At 37.3% G+C, this 23,831-nt stretch overlaps 1 protein-coding gene across 1 annotated transcript; it reads left to right on the top strand.

Annotated features, from left to right (window-relative positions):
* Positions 1–290: 290 nt before the first annotated feature.
* On the top strand, positions 291–18,748 carry LOC149846443 (uncharacterized). The gene is made up of 6 exons (XM_089997995.1): positions 291–567; positions 960–1,108; positions 3,996–4,157; positions 4,240–4,355; positions 17,987–18,062; positions 18,263–18,748. The coding sequence occupies exons 1-5, from the start codon at positions 357–359 to the stop codon at positions 18,012–18,014; spliced, it is 666 nt and encodes a 221-aa protein (XP_089854121.1). The 5' UTR covers positions 291–356; the 3' UTR covers positions 18,015–18,062; positions 18,263–18,748.
* The last annotated feature ends 5,083 nt before the right edge of the window (positions 18,749–23,831 follow it).

The raw sequence follows: 23,831 nt of genomic DNA, 5'->3' as shown, positions 1-23,831 counted from the left end.
GGACACAGTGTTTACAAGAAAACGGGTTTTTGCATTTAATGAGTGGTCCCCACCACCGCCGAAACAAATGCCTCCTCTGATTCATGCAATTCTTTGCAACGCTTAGTTCCAGGGAAAGAGAGTTCTTTCCCACAAGGCACACATGCAACTTGGAGAATTTATGGAAATATTTTCCGTGGAATCAATCAATTTTCCACTCCAGAACCAAACAGGGCCTCTGGGAATCTATTCTCCCCCTGTTTTTCCGGCTCAAAACAATAAACCCTACGAATCTCTTTCCCTCTCAACATTCCGCTAAACATCTTCCCGCGGGTACTGATGCTTTCTTCCTTCCACCCATCGTTGACCAAGAGATTATGGGTTCCCGAAGCCTAAGCAAGCATAGATACGTAGCTTCCATTGTTAAATACGATGGAATTCTTCATCGCCAGCCATTCTTGGCTCAATCTCGATCGATTTCCTCGACACCCACAAATTTTAGTTGGTTCGATAAGATCAAGGGGGTCTTTACGGGCCAGAAATCCTCGACGGAATCGCAAATTTCTTCCAAAGATTTCACTTTGTTGAGTAAGTATTGCTCCTTTGGTCCGCCTTTTCTGTTCCGTCAGAACCCCATTTTCTCTCTATCAAAGATTTTTTGTTTTTTAACATTTTGTATATTTTTTGTCCCAATTTTATTCTCACCGTTAAGTGGGTTTTGCTTCTTTCATAGATTTCATTGAGACCCATGTTTTGTTTCTCAATACTTCATTTGATGTTTCATGTTTGATCTGGGGGCTATTTTCATATTGTTTTCATCTTATATCTTGTTTTTTATTGGCACCCATTTTATTATGTTTCCAGTTTTCGGTTCGTTTATTCAAATCTTGAAATAGATTGGGATCGTTTTGAATATGGGGATTGCGTATATACTTCAGCTTGATTAATCTTCTTTTCCTTTTCTGGAATTTGATGCTTAGAGTTTGCTGATGAGTTGAAGGCAGCAAGGAAAATGGGGTCTTTTAAGCAGTATGTAGTAGGCCGTAGCAGTGCAGCTACTTTCGCGGACGCATTCGAGAAGCAGGAGGCGATAATTCGACACCTTGGTTCTTTTGATCCTACTGGAGAGGTTCATTGGGTTTGGTTATTGCATTCTGGTCTTGCTTTGTTTTTGGAACTCGTTATAGAATTGCTTTGTCAATTACCAAGAAACAGTAGTTTGATAAGTTGTGTTCTTTTAGTTCCCACTGTTGTGGTTGATCTTCATGTTGTTTGTTCTGCCGCATTCTTTTTCTAACTCTTTGTTCCCACAGTACACTGCCTCTTGACTTTATATAACATCTGCTGTGATCTTTCACAATATATTAAATTAGCAGAATGTTCAAAATTGCTTACTTCCTTGTTTCAGCTTCTTGTGTATTACTTTCAAACACTAGAATGATAGGTAGTCTATTTGTATTATGAAAAATTTAAGATTGATGTTCAGAGGTTTCTGTGCTATGCCTGGAGACTTCAACACATACTATTTAACAATCTAGATGTAAGGTCTTTAAGAAGTATTTTGTATACTATTACTTTCTATTGGCAATTAGCAACCTTAGATGATTGGGTAGCCAATAACAGAAAGGCATGAACAATGCATTCCGCACTATATGCTATGGAACCTCAATACATTCCTTTTCTCCTCTTCTTTTTTTGTTTGGTTGGTAGTCTTTTGTGGGCATGCACCAAAGGCGATCTGCTGCAGAGCCTCAATACAAATTATTTTCTTTGGAAATAAAGAGTTGAAAACTGCCAATGGGCTTCTAACAGCTCAAAATCTTTCAGTCTATGCCTCTTGATAAGTTCAGGCTTTAGAGAATCCTCTCTTCACATGTTGCTTCATCTTTACTTTCTCAAAGTAAGATTATCTCAAAATTAGTTGATTTTATGGTATCTTAGTTAGTTCTAATAATCTTTTGTTTTCCATTTTTATTGTTTTTTGATCTCTGATTACTGTTGAGAAGAAATTTTTGAATTTTTGAAGGTGAACCATAAGTGCATGTGTGCATTGCATGGGATGACCTTTTTGGCATGAATACTCATGAACAGAAGGTGGCTAAGAGTGATGGTTTCTGAAAATTGGTGAAGGGACAATCTGACGATAACATTAGATATGCCCCTTATCATTGTTGCAACTCACCCATGACTCGCAACAGTCACCTTTTCTTATCAACATTTTGTGCTGGTAGCAGTTAGATTGCATATAGAAGTCATGTGATTCCCTTTAATATGGTCCTGCCTAATGACATCGTTCCTGAACACTGAAGAGTCATATGAACTTCGCGATAGATGATGGTCTCATCCTTTGTATTGATGGCAGTCTGTGGATATAGAGATGTGCTCCATAAAGAACTGAATAAAAAATTATTTGAACCGTTGAACAAGAATCCTTTATCCTTCCAGTTATTTTTTGAGTCTTTAAAAAGAAATTTTCTTGAGGCTTTGGGCAATGTCAGAAACATTTCTTTGGCAAATTTTTGATTGAGTCCATTTTTTTGTTTGAATAAGACAAAAAAGGAAAAACAAGTAGTGTAAGATATTTGTTGGTTCTGCTACATACTGAAGGCAGCTTCAGGCAATGTTTGAAACTTTTCCTTGATCTACATTGATTATTTATTCTAATACAAACTCACACTTGTGAAACTACATTGCTATTTGTACAATCTTCAATTTCAATTGTGTGTTTGCCACTTCTTCACTCATTGTTAACACCATAAAGTTCATTAATTCCTTTTTGCTTATTTTTTCAACTCGGTAAGTTGAGATCAATACTTTGTTGCCTTGTATTCTCTAATGTGTAATTTAACTGGCTGTTACAAAAATATATGCTCGTTGTTTTAACAGTTGCAACCAGTGATTTTGATCTTATGTTGTGGTGACATATATAGCAGTTCCACTGTCTTCAACCAGTTTTTTAAAACTCATGATATTGAGCCACTTTTATATCAGAATTCATTCATTTAGCTATATAATTAGGGTGACTTAACAAAGACAGCGATCTTGATTCATTGATGATTTGTGTGAATGTTTTTACATATGAAATAATAATAGTGACCATTTTGAGTTATATAATGCCTGTGTATGAGTGCACCCCTAGTGCAGGCATGCACACCAGCTAAGACACCTCTCCAAGAATCTCCCTTGAACTCTGGATGGTCAGCTTGATTGGCTTTTGCATAATAGTGGTCTGGACATTGAAATTTTGGCTTATTTAATTAATATTCTCATGAGCACTACCCACATCTCTGGGTAGTTTGGTTTAAGTTTTTTTTTTCTGCCACTGGACCAAATGGGATTGACAGAAACCATAAGTCAGATTTGGACCTAGCCAATGGTCATCCCGAATAGCCACCTATATAATTGTCAAATGGATGATTTAGAATCACTTTTGAATCATATCTTAACATCATAGTCACGTGTATCGTTAAAGGTAATTTCTCGGCGAGGTTATTTCTTGGAGAGATTTTCAAAAATTGATAAATCTCGGGAATATCTTGGGAGTTTTAAAAAATTGAAAAAAAAATAACAACAAAAAAGCTAAGAAAATAATAAATTTTACATTAATTTTATTTCAAAAATATAAAGAAACATGTTTTAAAGGTTTTAAAATATAAAAGAAACAAAAAAAAATAGGAAATGCAAACTTAAAATTAATTTTTTTTCTCAAAAAATATCGCGATATTTTGTTTCTGGCGTTATTTTGAAAATATCGTGATATATTCATGATATTATTGGCTACCTTGAAATAGCCAATAATTTCATGATATTTTCAAAATATTGGCGATATCGGTGACAGTGCTTAACATGTTTGTGAAGAAAAAAGTGCGATGATGTTAGGATATTAGACTTTGTAGAGAAAAAATGTGCTATTACATTTGAGTTCATATGTTTAACATTCTAGATATTTATAACGAGTCGTGGTTTTGTATTTAGAATTTTCAATGATTTGATCCCTTGGTTCTCTTTATTCATAGCATCTGGAAACAAGCCAAAAAAAAAGTGCAGCAGAACATTGCAACTGCACAATTGCTGATGTTGAAAATGCATTGGCCAAATTTGTATGGGCAAAGGAAGCACATAAAAAGATGGAGAAGTTAAAGGAAGAAGGGAAACCAATGCCTAAGACTTTGGGTGAAGTATGGATATCCTCTTGCACTTGCTGTAATTTTGTTGGAAGTGATCCAGAAACCATAAATGATGTTGAATTTACACTTGCAGGTCCAGAAACTGATGGGTTCAACACCACTAGATCTTGCAAGATCCAATTTAGCAAAGAGTGGACAAATAAGTAGAAATGCACTGTGTCCATGTGGATCTAAGAAGAGATATAAAAGGTTTGGTTTGTTTGATCGAAAAGGCCTGGTATTTCCTGCCATTGTTCTAAGACATTGTTTATATTGGGTTGATGCTTTTACACTAAAAAAATGTGCCTCTGCATAATCATTTAGTGGATTATCGGATTCTTATTTTTGTTGCAAGATCTCTTTGAAAGTTCATGAGCATGTAGCCACTTTGCTATACAATCAGTTTTGTCCTGTTATCAAGAAAAAGAAAAGAAAAGAAAATGTGCTAGAGTGTGGTGGTTTGTAACTCAATGATGTTTGTCATTACTCATTGTCCATTCGAACTAAAGTATGGCCGCCATGTCAGCTCTCATATTTGGGTGTTCTTCTCTTCTGATTCTAAATCTACTGTGAAACTTAAGTGTCATTCCTCGTGAGATTTTATTTTGGATAATCTAGATTGCGTGAGAATTTGTAAGGAATCACACTTGTATTTCACATCCATTCCAAAATAGGTAATTTTTGTTTTGGGGGTTGAGTTGGCTCAGGGTCTTACATAGTTGATCCCATCATTGCTCTTCCACTTGTACTAAAAATTAACAACACAATTAGTTCAGAAAAACAATATCGAATAATGGTTAAAGAGAATAATTTGTTGATGTTTCAATGTATGCAGGGAACAAATATATATTATAAAAATGTCGTCCCCTCAATGCCACTCAGATTTCTTATGATGTGGCATTGTTAACTAACAATTGCTACTGAATTCATTTGGATGAAAAAACTAAAAGAATTGTGAACTTGTTCCCAACATGGCACAGCCATGGGAAGATGTTCTATATATTGAAGGCTGTGCTGCATTCTGCCAATTTTCTTGGTGATAACTGCAATCCCTTTTTTGTTGGAGATCTTTCATCTTGGTGCAGTGCTAAGTTCCTAAAAGGGAAGAAGTTGCACAAATAGTTTTATCATACTTTTTTAATGCCTTTATTACCCTTAAAAACAACCACCTACTGTTCCTAGCCCATGGCAAATATTGCTGTATCTAACATGTTTATTGATAAAATTAACTGACCAATTGATGTAATATGGGAGGTGACTGTACAGTCTCTTCGTCACCTGTGGTGAAGAAGTATAACCTATAGAAAAAGAACATGAGAACAATGTCATTTGAGCTCAAAATGGGCTGAAAGTTTCATTAGTTTCTGCCTTAAAACTTTGTGGGAGCAAAAGACAAGGCCCTGAATCAACAAAAATCCACACAGAAAACACTACAAACAAAATCCTGAAAGGAAGACCACATGTACAAAAAGGAAAGTTGAGATCTGATGAGCCTGGGATTTATCTCTATCCACAAAGAACAATAACTAACAGCAGTACTATTTGGCTGCATCTTGCAAAGCAGAGATTCATGGGGTTTCAATAAAGGATTCAAAATGATGGGGAAAATGTTGTTAAATTGTATCTCTCTTATGTAAATATTTACATATATATATATATATATATAAAGAGATACATATACATATATACATGATGTATATATGTATTGTAGAATAAGATGGGATGTACAGCCACCTGTGTGGGTAGAGAGAGAGAGAGAGAGAGAGAGAGAGAGAGAGAGAGAGAGAGAGAGAGAGAGAGAGAGAGAGAGAGAGAGAGAGAGAGAGAGAGACGGCTGCACAATAGAACTTGTTAACACATTTGATTAGGGCTTCTCTCTATATTAAATAGAGAGAGGCAAAAAGAGAAATTACATCTAAGTCCTTATGAGGACAAAATTTCAGAAAACCTCTAATATAAAAGAACTTAAAACAAAGAACCACCTATTCTCAACACTCCCCCTCAAGCTGGAGCATAGATATCAATCATGCTCAGCTTGTCACAACATTTTGAAAAATTTGGCCTAGCAAGAGGCTTTGTAAACATATCTGCAACTTGGTCTTCCGACTTTAGGTATTTGGTACTGATATGACCAGCTTGAATCATATCTCTTACATAGTGGCAATCAACCTCAATGTGCTTTGTTCTCTCATGAAAGATAGGATTGTTTGCTATATATGTTGCCGCTTTGTTATCGCACATCATGGTCATTGGAGATGGAACCTTCACCTGGAGATTATGAAGAACAGTGCAAACCCACATCAATTCAGCAGCTGTTTGGGCCATAGCCCGATATTCTGATTCTGCACTCGACCTGGAAACCACATTTTGTTTCTTACTTCTCCATGAAATCAAGTTGTCTCCAAAAAACACACAGAATCCTGTGGTGGATTTTCTATCTACTACAGATCCTGCATAGTCAGCATCAGAATAGGCTACTATCTCCAGAGTTCCACCTTTCCTGAACAATAACCCTTTTCTAGGAGATGATTTTAGATATCTGAGAATCATTATGGCTGCATTTCAGTGTACCTCAGTTGGTTTGTCCATAAACTGGCTAACTTTGCTTACTGCTAAAGCAATATCCGGCCTGGTCACAGTTACATATAATAACTTCCCTACTAGGGAGCGATAGCTTTTGCTATCAACTGGTTTCGACCCTTCTTCAAACAACTGAACTTTATGGTCCATGGGAATATTTGCTGGTTTAGCTCCCAACATGCTCGTTTCCTTTAATAAGTCAAGAACATACTTTCGTTGAGACAAAACCATCCCTTCACGGCTCCTAGCAACTTCTATACCCAGAAAATACCTGAGTGAACCAAGGTCTTTTGTAACAAAGTGTTTTTGAAGATGAGCCTTTGTGGCTTCAATAGCTTTCACATCATCTCCTGTAAGAATGATGTCATCCACATATACCACCATAACAACTATGCCAGAGCTAGTTTTCTTTATAAAAAAAGTATGATTTGCTGCTGATCTATTAAAGCCAAAGCTTGACATTACTTCAAACAACTTTTGAAACCATGCACGAGGACTTTGTTTCAAGCCATAAATCGCCTTTCTCAATCTACACATCTTCTGACACTCCCCCTCCACCTCGAAGCCTGGAGGTTGTTGCATGTAAACGGTCTCAGATAGATCCCCATATAGAAATGCATTTTTCACATCTAATTGGCACAAGCTCCAACCATGCTGAACAGCTACTGAGAGAACAAGACAGATGGTACCCATCCGTGCAACAGGAGAAAAAGTTTCAAAGAAGTCAATTCCATATGTCTGAGTATACCCTTTCACGACTAATCTGGCCTTGTACCTTTCAATAGAACCATCAGATTTGTACTTTATTGTATATACCCATTTACATCCAACAATGTCAGCATCTGCTGGGGAATCAACTAGATCCCAGGTATACTGAGATACCAAAGTTGTTATTTCTTCTTGCATAGTCAGCTTCCAGCGATTATCAAGTGCTGCCTGTTGATAGTTCAGAGGAATAGTTTCAACAGACAAGGCTGAAATAAAAGACTTCATCTGATGTCCAATTCTGGCATGGGAGACAAAATGAGATATGGGATATAAGGTACATTGTCTTGTCCCCTTTCGTAGAGCAATAGGCCTGTTATCATCATCCTGAGGATCACTATTGTCAGTAGAACTTACCTCAGGAGAAGAAGAAGATGAAGGCTCTTGCGGAAGTGGAGCTCTACGCACATATACCAATGGAGGATTATTAAATCTGGAAGAGGATGAAGTTTGGTTCGGTAATGAGGGCACAGATTCCAAAGGAAAAGGAGGTATAGGTAATGGAAAAGACTCAGCTGGATCAACCTGCAGCGGGGAACCGGAACTAGAGTAATATGGAGAGGATTCCAGGAAAGATACATCCGCACTGACATACTCTCGGCGAGAAATAGGATCATAACATCGATAGCCCTTTTGATTTTTTTGGATAACCGATAAATATGCATTTTGTAGCTTGAGCGGCTAATTTATCACGGTCAGGGCCAAGTTTGTGTACAAAACAAACACATCCAAATATTTTTGGTGAGAAAGAAAAAAGTGGGGCATTAGGTTTTAGGATATGTAATGGAATTTGATCACCCACAGAAGACGAAGGCATGCGGTTGATCAGATAGCAAGCAATGGTAATCGCATCACTCCAGTATAATACAGGAACATTGTTTTCGCATCACCCCGATGTTTTCGCTCAACCACCCCATTTTGTTGAAATGAATAGGCACAGGAAGTTTGGGGTTGAATGCCATGATCTTGGTAAATTTGTAACAGACCTTTTGATTTAAACTCGAGAGCATTATCAGTGCGAACAATCTTGACAATAGATTCAAACTGAGTTTTTATTTCAAGAATTAGGGATTTGATAAGACTTGGAACTTCAGATCGTTCTTTTATTAAAAATACCCATGATAACTTAGATAAATCATCAACAATAACAAGATAATAACGACACTGAGTCCTAGTAGGAATCTTACTAGGACCCCATACATCTGCATGAAGAAGTTCAAAAACTTTATTACTAGACTGACTCTGAACGAACTTCGATGATGCTTGCCCAACTGACATGCTTCACACTAAAATGATGTGGTGGAAGGAATCTGAGGAAAGACCGACCGAAGCTTTGACAATGAAGGATGACCAAGACGACGATGCCACTGAACAGGACTGAATGAATGTTCTACTGCAGCATGAACAGAACCCATTGGATGATGTAGGTAGTAAATTCCATTTTCTTCATAGCCTCCACCAATCTTCTTCCCCGTCAGCAAATCCTGAAAATGACAACCCATTGGATCAAATATTACTCTATAGTTTTGTTCTTTTATAAGGCAACTAACAGAAAGTAAACTTTAAGGAAAGTTTGGAGCATGAAGAGCATTTTTCAACTGTAATGAGGAGGATATAAAAATATTTCCCTGACCAACAACCGGGGAGGAGCTCCCATCGGCTAATGAGACTCCAAGCTGAGCTTTAATATCCTTTAGATATGAAAAAACATGTGAATTTCCACACAAATGTCTGGATGCACCAGAGTCAATAACCCACTTACTATCAGTCGGATGAAGATGATTTTCGGTCGAATAGGCAACACCAGCTACAGGAGCGGTGGAACTTAAAGGTCGAAGAGCGATCAACTCATTATATTCCGCATGACTAAGGGTGATACTACTTTCATTTGCAGTGATATTCTCTTGTGCATTTGTTGCCTCAATAGTAGTAACATTTGCTTTAGGAGTATATGACTTTGATGAAGAAGAGGTTGGCCGACCATGCTTATCCCAGCAACGATCTTCTAAATGTCCAGATTTTCCACAGAATGTACATTGAAGCTTTCCTCTGCCTCCCATACCACGTCTACGTCCTCGTCCTCTGATATTCTGAATATTTCCACGCCCATAACTAGATGGGACAACAAGAGCAGATGATTGAGTCACAGACTGAGATTGTGGCAGAGAGATCGCAAGTCTACTCAGACGATTGTAAGCATCAGCAAGAGTGGAAACATCTGATCCAGTCAACATTTGAACTTTTGCAACAGAAAAATCTGAAGAAAGACCTGTAAGAAAACAAGCAACCATGGTTTGTTCTTGATGATCCTTTTGCTTCGAGCAACAAAGAGGCCTGTGAGCATTAAGTCTTTCAAACACAGCTTTGACAGAGGCATAGTACTGGGCCAAGGTCTGATCTCCCTGTTGCAAGTTATATATTTCCTGTTCGACTTGCAGGATACGACTCACATTCGTTTCTTGTGAGTATGTATCACGAAGATTATCCCACATCAGTTTGGCTGTATTATAGTAGATCAATCCATCTGCAATATGAGGTTCGACACTATTCATGATCCATGACATAACTATGTCATTATCTTCATCCCAAGTAATATATTTTCCCAATTTCTCAGTGGGTTCGCCTTCCAACAAAATATGTTTTCGACGATGTCCAGATACCGACATCATAAAAGTTCTGGACCACCTGGCATAGTTGGTTTCATTCAACCTTACGGAAGATCCGTACGAGAAGGGGTTGGCAAAAGCCTTATACTCCCCAATATGTTCCATTTTGGAATCACATTTCGAAGTTTCAGCCATACTGAAGATGTGATCCAAAAAATAAAAGAAATTACCTCACTTGAACAACAAGTGTTCAAGAGGAATTTTCAACTTAGCAGGAAATCACACCTGCTGTTTCCACAACAAACAACAGCCCACACACAAAACAAAAAATCAACACAGCAGGAAATCACACCTGCTATTTTCCACGACAGAAGAGTAACTTAAGCTACCATGCTTCCTTAAAAAAAAACTTGACACAGCAAGGAGTCACAACTGCTGAAAACTACATTCTGAAATATACCAACCCACTAAAAACAACTAAAGTTCAGTTGCTGTTGATACCACAGAAATGACGAACATTGCTGCACCCAAACACATCACGACCAATGATAGAATGCAGTCGCAAAACAAAATATTCACTACACCTGCTGTTCTCCAACATATAAGGCACGACATCCAGTAAGTCTTCAGGGCACAGTTAGACAGATCAATTATATTTCGATCACAAGCAATCAGCACAGAAAAGAAATCTGCATTCACGGCAGAATTCTGATCACACGCAATCAGCACAGGAAAGAACTCAGCAAAATTCTGATCACACGCAATCAGCACAGGAGAGAACTCAGCAATCACGACAACACAGAAAAAAAATTTTCTACTGCTCCCAAACAGCAGGAACACACCTCGTCAAGAACTCAGCAATCACGGCAACACAGAAAAAAGAAGATTTTTGCTGCTCCCAAACATTAGGAACACACCTCGACAACTCACGAACCCAAAAAAAAAATCACGTCATAGCAGAAACAGGACTCGGCAACACTAGGTCGCAGCAGGAGATCCAGATGAGGAGAACAGATCTAGATCTTCTCCTTAGATCTGACGACAGATCTGGGTAACATCCCAGATCTGTTATCAGATCTTCCCCAATCAACCACCACCAAACCTGATTTTAAGAAGTCGTAGGGTTATTGCTCCTCGTTGATGAAAATCAGTCCCTGTTGATCACGCTCCCACGATCGAGGGCTCTGATACCATGTAGAATAAGATGGGATGTACAACCACCTGTGTGGGTAGAGAGAGAGAGAGAGAGAGAGAGAGAGAGAGAGAGAGAGAGAGAGAGACGGCTGCACAATAGAACTTGTTAACACAATTGATTAGGGCTTCTCTCTATATTAAATAGAGAGAGGCAAAAAGAGAAATTACATCTAAGTCCTTATGAGGACAAAATTTCAGAAAACCTCTAATATAAAAGAACTTAAAACAAAGAACCACCTATTCTCAACATGTATATGTATCTATCTTTATATATATATGTAAATATATATGTTTCTCTCTCTTCTTGTAAAACCCGCAAGGGTATTTTAGTCATTTCCCTTCCTTTTGCGCATATTCATAATTATGAATATGTTGTAATATTTTTTGTACTTTTACTTTTTCTTTTTTCTCTTCATTTTATTTTTTCTTTTTTGTTTGACTCAAGTCAACTTGGAGGGGGCTCAACACTAGCTGTTGAGCCTCTCCAACGGTTAGAATTCTAACCGTTGGAGGGGCTCCAATAGCTAGTGGAGCCCCTCCAAGGCTCCTTGCTTCTTATAAATAGGAGAGTTCCCCCTTTGTAAACTTCACTTCTTGGAGCTTTTGTTCTCCATTCTTCTCAATAAAATTCTTTATATTTTGTATGCCTTTGTGCATTTGAGTTTCTTTATTGTACCTTCGTGTACATTCGTTCTAAGTGTTCTTGTGCATTTGTGCACATTGGTGGTGTTGTGCTTATCGTACACTTTATCTCTTTTTTTGAGATATTTTCACATGGTATCAGAGCTAGGCTTAAAGGAAAAGAAGATCATGCATTTTTCTCTCTTCGTTGGAGTACCTCGTAAAGCGTGCCATTAAGTTGTGGTGGTTGGAGTGAAGACTCGGTCCTTCATTCTATATTTTAGAAGCTTTCTACATCAAGAAGGAACTCATTTCGCATTGTGGTATGCATTTATTTCTCTTTGTATCCTCTCTAATGGGCGAAAAGGATTCACACTTCTCTCTTGGCTTCAAATTAAATGGAACGAATTATCATGTATGGGCCAGGAATATGGAGGCCCATATAAAAGGAAATGGGCTTTGGGGATATGTTCAAGGAACTATTCCCGAACCCGAACCTAAAATTACTACCCTTGAGAGAGGGGAGATCAAGGTTCTTGAGGGAGAAGAAAGAGAAAAGGCTTTTGAAGATTACAATAAGAAGCATGAAGAGTGAGAAATGAAAAATTACAAAATACTCTCATGGTTCTTCTCTTTGGTTGAGACCAAAATTAATGCCAACATTCTAAAGTTCAAAAAGGCATATCAAGTATGGAAATATCTTGAAAGAATGTATACTTCAAGAGATTTGTCCCATAAATACTATCTCCAAAAGAAGGCTTTAACCCTTCAACAAGGAGAAATGTCCGTTAGAGAGTATTTTGCTGAGTTATCCACTATTTGGGATGAGCTTGCTCTCCAAGAACCTAAATGGAGTGGTGAGGCTATTGAATTAAGGGCCAAACAATTAGAAGATGATCATTTCTTTAACTTTTTAAATGGGCTTAGACCCGAGTTTGAACAAACTAGATCCTCTCTCTTGTCTTCTTTCTCTTCTCCTCCATTGGAAGATGTGCTTACCAAATTAAGTGGAGAAGAAACTAGATTGGGAATGAATAAAACCAATCTAAATGTGTTGGCCGTTCCCTCTAAAGATGAGGATGAGGGTGCTTATGCTGTCTCAAGACCGGGGAATAATGTTAAAATCTATAAACCCCCTCATTTTAACAAAAATCAAGGAGGAAGAGAAAATGGTGGGCATTATGGAAGAAGAGATTATAGTAAGATCATATGCCATTTTTGCAAAGAACCGGGTCACATTAAACCGGTATGCCCTAAATGGAAGAAGATGGTGGCTATGTCTACTACTTTCCAATCAACCAAGGAGGAAGGTCCATCAACTTCCAACCATGCTACTTTGTCTCTCAATCAAATCATGGAAGCTCTTCAACCACTCCTCAAGGGATCCGTTTCCGGAGCCGCCATGTCTACCTTCTCTCCTCCCGGTAAGACTCTTTGGCTCTTAGACTCGGGTGCATCCTTTCATATGACTCCAAATGTTTTTGCACTTTCTAAATACTCAAAGAATTTGTCACCCTCTTTTGTCTCTACCGCGGATGGGGTTTCTCTTGAAATAAAAGGAATTGGTGATTTTGAAAGACAAGGTTTTTTTATTCCTAAAGTTAGATTTATACCAAAACTAAATTTAAATTTGCTTTCCGTCTCTCAACTATCGGATCATGGGTGTGATATCAAATTCTCATCAAATAAATGTTGGATACAGGATCGCCGGTCCGGGAAGTTGATTGGGGAAGGCTCTAGGAAGGGAGATCTTTATCTCATGGAATTTCTTCAAATTCCAAAAACCTCTTTTTGTAATGTTGCCCAACATAAAGATATAAATGTTTGGCATAAATGCCTTGGGCATCCAAATATTGTCAAGCTTTCTTATTTACATTTTGCTAAAACTTTATGTAAAGACAATTTCAATTGTAATGATTGTATTCTTGGTAAAATGAGAAGCTTACCTTTTGGATAAAGAACTATGTTTTCAACTAAGCCTTTTGAAATTGTGCATTCGGATGTTTGGGGACCGGCACCCGTTGTGTCTAAGGGAAGTTTTTCGTATTATGTTATTTATGTGGATGATTTCTCAAGGTATAGTTGGATATACTTCCTCAAACATAAACATGAGGTTTTCTCTACTTTTAAGGTTTTTCACATGTTAATACAAAATCAATTCAATAGTAAATTACAAATTCTTAGAACCGATTCCGGGGGAGAATATCTCTCAAATGATTTCAAAAGTTATATTGAAAATAATGGGATTGTTCATCAAAGGTCTTGCCCCAAAACTCCTCAACAAAATGGGTTGACCGAATGAAAACATAGACACATAATTGAAACTACAAGAACTTTGCTCATTTCTCAAAAAATTCCAAAAAGATTTTGGGTCGAAGCGGCTCTTGCATCGGTTTATCTCATAAACCGACTTCCATCCAAAAACTTGAATCAAATATCTCCATATGAAATCTTGTATAAAAAAGAACCCGATTACAATAGGTTAAGAATTTTTGGTTGTAAATGTTTTGTTCTCACCGATAAGAATGATAAATTATCTCTCAAAGCTATTTCTTGTGCGTTTTTGGGATATTCGGAAACACAAAAAGGTTTTAGGTGTTATGATATTAAAAATGATAAACTATATGTTTCAAGAAATGTAACCTTTTTAGAAAACATAAGTGGTTTTGAGGAACACAAAACTCATGAAGATAATGTCGATTACTCTTTTTTGTTTGAACTATTATCTAGAAATGAAGATTTTTTTAGCGATGATGAATTGAATGAGAATGAGGATATAAGTGAAAGTATTCCTCAAACCATTCATGATGAAGAAGAAATGATAAATGAACCAATTACCTATACACATAGAGATAAAAACACTTTTAGAAGTGCAATAGAGAAATATAGTGACCTTAGTGAATCTTCCAACCACTCTCGAAGAACTGAAAGATCTAGGAAAAATCCTTCTAGATTTATATCCTGAGTCTTTTTCTTCAAAGCATAGGGCATGTCTTAGTGCCATTCACTCATATCAAGAACCTAGAAATTTTAAGGAAGCTAGGGAAATGATAGAGTGGAGGGATGCCATGGACAACGAACTTAGAGCCCTCAACAAAGCCAAAACTTGGGTTTTTCAATGTCTTCCAAAAGGAAAGAAAACAATAGTATGTAGATGGGTTTTTAAAGTCAAAACCAAGAGTGATGGCACTCTCGAAAGATATAAAGCCCGTCTTGTCGCAAAAGGATATAGTCAAGAATACGGCATCGATTACGAAGAAACCTTTGCTCCTGTTGCACGAATGATTACTGTAAGATGTTTGATCACCATTGCATCTATTAAAAAATGAAATATTTACCAAATGGATGTTAAAAATACCTTTCTAAATGGGGACCTTAATGAAGAAGTCTACATGGATGCTCCTTCTGGTATGAACGTACCAAAGGGGAAAGTCCTTCGTTTGCAAAAAGCGCTTTATGGTTTAAAATAAGCCCCTAAGGCTTGGTATGATCGATTTAATGATGTGATGGTTTAAGATGGTTTTACCTCATGCTACACTGACACTGCTCTGTTCGTCAAAAAGTCTGATGCAGGAATTGTGATTTTACTGTTGTATGTTGATGATATGTTGATAACAGGTAGTGACATAAAGGGCATCAGAAACATTAAAACCACTTTAAAAGAAAGGTTTGAAATGTCAGACTTGGGGTATCTGACTTACTTTCTTGGTATCGAGGTAGCCTACTCTCATAGAAGTTATTTTTTGTCTCAAACTAAACTTGCTTGTGAGATTCTTGACAGATCAGGTATTACTAATGATAAAATCTGTGAGACCCCTGAAATTGTGGGATAAAAAATGAAGATCGATGATGGGAAACCTTTGGAGGATCCTACCCCCTACCGGCAACTTGTGGGATCTCTAATGTATCTTAGCATCACAAGGCCGGACATCTCTCATGTCGTGCATACTGTAAGCCAATTTCAGCATGCTTCTACATCCGTTCATATGAGTGCCGTTCTCCGAGTTGTCAGATACATAAAGGGAACTTTAAACAAGGGAGTTTTCCTTTCCTCATCTTCTGAGTTAAATTTAATTGCATATATTGACTCTGATTGGGGAGGTGACCCAAATAATCGTCACTCCACTACAAGCTTTTGCATTTTTTTAGGTGAATCCCTGATCTCATGGAGATGTAAGAAACAACAGAAGGTGTCTCTATCGTCCACCGAAGCAGAATATCGAGCCATGACTTCTACAACTATGGAGATTGTCTGGATTCATCAGTTGCTGCAAGACATGAGAATTCCAATTCAAGAACCCACAAAGTTGTGTTGTGATAATAAGAGTGCAATCTATATTGCTAAGAATCACACTTTTCATGAGCGGACAAAGCATATTGAGATGGACTGCTATTATGTCAGAGAGGCATATCTACAAAAAGTCATCGATCTTCCTTATGTGACTTCAGAATATCAGTTGGCAGATTTCTTCACCAAGGCGCTTTGCTCTTCAAGATTCAACTTTCTCCTTAGCAAACTTTCGGTCATTGTGCCCTAAGTTTGAGGGAGGGTGTTAAATTGTATCTCTCTTATGTAAATATTTACATATATATATATAAAGAGAGATACATATACATATATACATGATGTATATGTATCTATCTTTATATATATGTAAATATATGTTTCTCTCTCTTCTTGTAAAACCCGCAAGGGTATTTTAGTCATTTCCCTTCCTTTTGCGCATATTCATAATTATGAATATGTTGTAATATTTTTTGTACTTTTACTTTTTCTTTTTTCTCTTCATTTTATTTTTTCTTTTTTGTTTGACTCAAGTCAACTTGGAGGGGGCTCAACACTAGCTGTTGAGCCTCTCCAACGGTTAGAATTCTAACCGTTGGAGGGGCTCCAATAGCTAGTGGAGCCCCTCCAAGGCTCCTTGCTTCTTATAAATAGGGGAGTTCCCCCTTTGTAAACTTCACTTCTTGGAGCTTTTGTTCTCCATTCTTCTCAATAAAATTCTTTATATTTTGTATGCCTTTGTGCATTTGAGTTTCTTTATTGTACCTTCGTGTACATTCGTTCTAAGTGTTCTTGTGCATTTGTGCACATTGGTGGTGTTGTGCTTATCGTACACTTTATCTCTTTTTTTGAGATATTTTCACAAATGTCACTAGCACCATGTAGCTAAAAAACAATGAAGTGGATTACAGACATACAAACATGATAATGCTCATTTAAAGCAATGTATCATGGAAATGAGTCAAAACACACACTCTAAGAAGAACATCTGGAGAACTGATTATTATAGTTGCCTAACTAACTAATATAACACTATTTCTACATAAATGTTGTATGACAAGTGAGAAATCTATGGAACCAATGGGGGCTCCATCGTTTGGTAGGAGGCTAGGAGCAGTTTGTGCAAGTCACCATGTGACGGGACGTTGCAAGTTTGAACCCCACTGGTATATGGGTGGTTGAATAACCGCCTGGTAGTATGAACAGGCCTCTGGCCTGTCTGAGTTGGCTAAATGCTATTTGTAAAAGGCAGGGGCCCTTATTTCCCACAGCTCTGTTATGAAAAAAAGAGTGAGAAATCTATGGACCTCTTTGATGCAAACGAAGGAAACATGGCATTACAAGGGCACAGATTGTACTCCTGAGAAATCATTAATTTAATCCTTAATGTCTGGTATTGATACCAATACTTCACAGAAGTATTATAAGAATGGCATCTAACAAATGCTAGAGGTATTTATATTTATTGGACAATTTTATTGACAGGTTACCGTGATCCTGTTATTACCGAACAAAAACTAAATTTATTGGACGATTTGTGACAAAAATAATAAAGCTTTTGTGCTTTTGTTGGTTTGATAGCTGAAAGCTGGATTGATAGATTGGCTCTAGATTATTATCCATGTCATCTTAGGTTCAAAGCCCACTTGGGTCTATTCCCAAGGTTGGCTATCAAAAATGAAAAGTCCGTACATTTTCCTTTTGTTGCGTGGAAGGCTATATTGATTTCAAGTTCATCATGTTTGCATATGTTTTGTTATTGATTTCCATTTTATTGTTTATTTTCTCAGATGCTGCGGGAAGGACTCAAAGGACTGAGTACCCAATTGCTCTTTCAGACTCAATTTCTTTTTACCATCTCACTTGGTATCTCATCTTGTTCAAATGCAGTATTAAATGGTTTCCAATTTTCCAGTTTATTGTTTAGTTTCAATGCAATTTATATGTGAGAAATCTGTGATCTTGCCATTTCTTAGAAGGAACTTTCCATGAGCCTAAGATCTCCATTTCTCAAAAGATGAGAGTCTCAATTACAATTTCTGACAAGAATTTTTTCCATATTCCAGCAATCTGATTCAGATCACAGAGGTCATTGCAGTGACTACTGTTGTATACTGCATGAGGGCACAAGTTTGTGTGTTGGCACACGATGTTATTTCCCGACAACGTAAGTGAAGGTATCTCTCGTCAAATTAACATGCAAGAGGTTGCAATAGATCCGTCTGTTTGTGGTCATGCATTGGCACATGATGTTATTTTCCGACAACATAAGTTAAGGTATCTCTCGTCAAATAAACATGCAAGAAGTTGCAATAGATCTGTCTGTTTGTGGTCATGCATACTTTCTCCTAGCCTCTTGCCTAGTTGTCCTCTTGACAGAATGCTTGTTCTCCAACTACTCATCAAATATGCCAGAGCATTTTCACTGGCCTTCGACTAATCATAGTTTGATTTTAGACCTTGTTGAAGTTTATAAGGTTAGGTGTTCAAACTCTTTGAATTGTATTTGGCTTTAATTTTCTCATCCAATATAATGAATTTGTTTATTTCAATCAATAAAATGTAATAGTTGGTTCTGATTTTTGTAGTTTCTGTGGTTTAACTTGTAATCTTTAGCATTTCATGACAAAGTTAGTGTACTATTTGACCAAATTGAGGCATGAGTAATATTTTTGAAGTACCTCCCAATAAGGTAACTGCTGAACTCTAGAGATTATTTTGTGGAGGTCTTCTGGTGACTGCCGAATCAATAAGATCTCAGTTATCAATTGTCTTCTGGTCTCCGCTCATCTGGTAGGGCAACTTGTGAATGTCACTAAGTTAATAGGACATCACCAGTTTGAAACCCACGGATGGCGTCCCTTGCTGCAAACGCAACTTAAAGGGAACACAAGTTCACTTCTGAAAGAGGTGATCATCTAATTTTGTGATGGATCTGTGTTCATAAGTTTAGCAAAGTTTGGTTAGGTGTCAACCTCAAAAGTCAAGTCAGTGTTTGAGATTCTTGGATCTCAAATCCAAAGATTGAGTTGGCACGGGAAATGTTGTTGTGGTTCGTCCCTGCCAAGATTTTGGTTTTGCAAACATGGAATCTCAAATCGAGAATTTGAGATCCCTCGTATAAAGAGATTGAGTAGAAAACCATGAACCTAACAACAGATAGAATGCGTTCTATTCTCAATTTCTCGAATCTCAGATCTGAGGATATGATCTGCTGGGACTTTAGGGTGTGTTTGATTCACGGGACAAATGCAGCTTGGACATAATGCCTGGTGTTTGTCCTGCATGCGTGCGACCAGTACACAGCTTTTATAAAAAATAAAAGGTAGGACAAAGCGGTCCCTGCTGGGGCTGCTTTGTCCCTGCATATCAAATGCAGGACATCGCCCGGGCATGGACCGCTCGGGTGTGTACCGCGATTCAAACACGCTCTTAAGGTCATGGCATGGTTTAAGCAGAGTGCCTTGGTCGACTGTCAAGCGTAGGTGTTTGAGTCATGCATCCTCGCTAACCTTGAGTGGTCACTAGATAATTCCAATGGTTGGAAACGTTTGATCACATTGAGGTGGCTTCTGAATCAGGATGCGTATGGTTGAGTGACCCATGAGCTGGGCTAGGCTTCGGTCAGGTTTTTAAGGTTTGGCACAATCCAGACCAGTACTAGGCTAGACCATTTTTTGTCTGGTTGGGTTTGACCAGCCCCAGCAACATCACCCTTTTAAGAAACGGACCAAACCAGCCCATAGACTACCCTTTTGTTGGCTTCGGCCCATTTAGACTCGGTTTGGTCAGCATTCCTGAACCTGGCTTGGCTGTTTCACAGGCCGGTTTGAGTTGTTTGACCAAGATGTGATTCTGACTGACTCTGTCCTCAAGCCATAAATAATAGGCGGGAAAAAAACAGAGAAAAACATGAGCTGGCTTTAAGTAACGGTGTCAACGGGTCTGGAATGACCCCTTAATGTTTAGCACCAGATCCAGTAGTGCCAGGGTTTGGTAACACAAAAGGGATCCGATTAACTATTTAGGTCGAACTTGTTTGGTCCAGTTACTATACAGAATCAGGTATGGTTTATGAAATTCTATACCAGACCTTTGTCTGACCCAAGTTCAGATTAAGATCCGCAATTTGTCAATATAAAAGCCATATAGTATATGAACCAGCTACAATTTATGTAATCCTTATAAGATCTGGGTATGGTTTTTCTATGGTGGATCTGGTTACACAGATCTGAACCTGATACCAGCACCTTAGAGTTGGATCTGGGTTTGGTAAATGCCGAACCCATTGACACCCCTAGCTCTAAGTAATTGTTCATAATATGTTTGGTTCCTTTCATTCATATTGTTCAGTTTCAACTTCTTTAAATTAGAACAGAAAATGACCGTACTACTCTCAAAATTTGGCCGTGTTTTTGCAAATATCAAGCATTATGTCAAAATTTTTTTGCATATCCAAAATCACTGATTTTACTTATTTAGGACCATTTTATCCTTTACATATAATTTGTGCGGATTTTCTGACCTTCACATCAATATCTTGTGAATCTCCAAAAGACAAATCCAACTAAGGAGATTCACATGATATTTGCATGAATCTCCTAACCTTTGGATCAATATCTTGCGGACCTTCGCATAAATATTTTGCGAACCTCCTCAACATTAAAATCTAACTAAAGAGATTCACATGATATTTGTGCGAACCTCTTTATCTTCATACAAATATCTTATGAACTTTCGAAAGACTAAAATTCAACTAAAAAAATATGCATGATATTTGTGTGAACCTCTTGACCTTCACACAAATATCTTGCGAACTATTGAAAGACTAAAATCCAATTTAAGAGATTCACATGATATTTGCATGGACTTCCTGACGTTTGCACAAATATCTTACAAATATTTAGGGATGTCAACGGGTCAGATTCAGGTCGGATCTATGTATTACCGAATCTGACTTAATCGATTTCAGATTCGGATGAAAAAAGATAGAATTGGATCCGGATCCGACTAGTCCAAAATCTGATATTTACACTTAGTCAGATTCAAATCTTAGTAAGATTTTGGTTTTAATCGGATCCAGATTCAATTTTTATTAAAATATTAATATCGAATCCGACTAATAAGTTTTGGCTCCAATATCGGGTTACATCCAACCCGTTAACATCCCTATGAACATCCAACAACTATTGTATCTATAGTGAGATAGGCTACAATAAGCGAAAGCATACTTAATATCATGTTTTGATACTTACTCAATGATGCTTATGTACAATTGTTATCCCGTTTGCATAAATATCATGTAAATCTTATTTTTAACTTTCCTATTGGTCTGCAATGTATTTATAAGAATGTTCCAAGGTACACACAAAAATCATGTGAATATCTTTAGTTTGCGATTTTAATTTCGGAGGTTTGCAAGATATTTGTGTTAAGGTCAAGAGGTTTGCACAAATATTATGCAAATTTTTTTAGTTGAATTTTAGTCTTATGAAAGTTTGCAAGATATTTATTTAAAGGTCATAAGGTCAGTGCAAATATGATGCAAATCTCCTTAGTTGCATTTTTAGTCTTTTGAATGTTCTTAAGATATTCATGCAAATGTCAGGAGGCCTCCACAAATACCATGTAAAATTTCTTAGCTTGTGATTTTAATATTTTAAAGGTTTGCAAGACATTTGTGCGAAGGTTTAAAGGTCTACACAAATGTCGTGCAAATATCTATAGTTAAATTTTAATTTTTTTAAAGGTTGACACAATATTTGTGTGAAGGTCAAGAGGTCTGTGCAAATTACATGTGAATCTCTTTCATTGAATTTTAGTCTTTTGGAGGTTCACAAGAGTTTTGTGCGAAGATAAGAAGCTCCACACAAATATCATACAAATCTTTTTAGTTGGATTTTAGTCTTTTGAAGGTTCACAAGAAATTTGTGTGAAGGTCAAGAGGTTCACATAAATATCGTGCGAAGCTCTTTAGTTTATAATTTTAACTTTTCAGAGGTTCGCAAGATATTTGTGCAAAGGTTAGGAGGTCTGCGCATATATCATGTGAATCTCCTTAGTTGTATTTAAGCTTTTTAGAAGTTCAAAAGATATTTGTGCGAAGATCAGGAGGTCTGCACAAATATCATGTTAATCTCCTTAATTAGATTTTAGTCTTGAGGAAGTTCACATGATATTTATGTGAAGGTGAGGATGTTCGTACAAATGTCATGCGAAAGTTCACAAGATATTTGTGCAAATCATAAGATATTGATGCAAAGGTTAAGATGTTCGTGCAAATATCATGCGAATCTCCTTCGTTAGATTTGTCTTTTGAAGATTCACAAGATATTGATGTGAATATTAGGAGGTTCGTATAAATTAAATGTGAAGGGTGAAATGGTATTCATTAAGTCTAGAATCAATGATTTTGGATATGCAAAAATTTTTGACATATTTTTTGGTATTTACAAAAACACACAAAATTTTAGAAATAGTACGGTCATTTTCTGTTGGAAGAACTTGGCTTCCCATGTTTATTACCTCTCTAAACTGATCGAGATATTTTCATTTGTAATGAAAAATCACTATTTACCCAACTCCTTACATAAAAAAAAGTCGTGTGCCCTATAAAGTAAAGGTTAGTATGATCTCTTGAACAATAAGCATTACATATAATCATACTTTATCACAACCTTAGACATATGGGCGCGCAACGGGCCAACCCAGCCCCGACCGTTAATTAACTGGGCCGTTGACCAGGCTAAGCCTGATCAAGCCTGGCCCTTTAATTGATTGGCTGAGCTTAGGCCGGTTTGGGCCAGCTGATTGCCGAATGTCCAGCCTGCAGCCTGCCTATTAGGCCCATGGGCCTAATTGGGCTGGGCCGGGCCGGGTTGGGCTGGGCTATAACACACACACACACACATATATATATATATATATATACATGAAAAATGGTCATACTGTACAGCGTTTTCAACACTCTCCACAATTTATCAAATTCACCTAATGGACAATACCTCAGGTTCTCAATTTTTTCTGGGCACTTGTACCCTTGCAAATGCGAATTAGGATTTTGGAGATCTTGTTTGTATCCTCCTGTGTTGGCATTCTTAATAATGATGAAGATCATCCTGGTCTATAGTTTTTTTCTGGTTCCATGATCCTAGACATTGTTTTTTAATTTTTTATTTGTGTGCAACCTTTGAACTTTTTGGTAATGTCACTTATATTATAGAAGTTTTTTGTTTTTTGTTGCATGTCAGCTTTTGCTTATGTTTTATTTTTATTTTACCCGTATCTTCAAACGGTTAAAGTATCTGAACATTTTCAGACACTTGTGCATCGCTAATTGCACGCGCAATCAGTGGTGCAGTTTTTTGCTTTTTTTAGTAGCGGTCTTGACCGCCGCAAAAGCCTAGGGCAAAAAGCTGGGCTTTAGGGGTGGTCAAGAACTATTGCTAAAGGTCCAAAAATTCAATTTTTTTTGGGACGCGAGTGCACAACTGCACGTTGAAATCGAATTTGACGAAAACCCGTTCTAAGATACTGGTTTTCATCCAGCTAGTTTTAGATGTAATTTTAATTGTATTCATACCAAATTGAATTGGTAACAAAAAAATGATTTAGTAAAATCAGAATAAAATAAAT

Source organism: Nuphar pumila, chromosome 2 (genome assembly GCF_984573655.1).
Source record: "Nuphar pumila chromosome 2, dmNupPumi1.hap1.1, whole genome shotgun sequence".
In the NCBI taxonomy this organism is placed as follows: domain Eukaryota; kingdom Viridiplantae; phylum Streptophyta; class Magnoliopsida; order Nymphaeales; family Nymphaeaceae; genus Nuphar; species Nuphar pumila.
The sequence above is the reverse complement of the archived record's forward strand: the minus strand, read 5'-3'. Positions and strand labels throughout refer to the sequence as shown.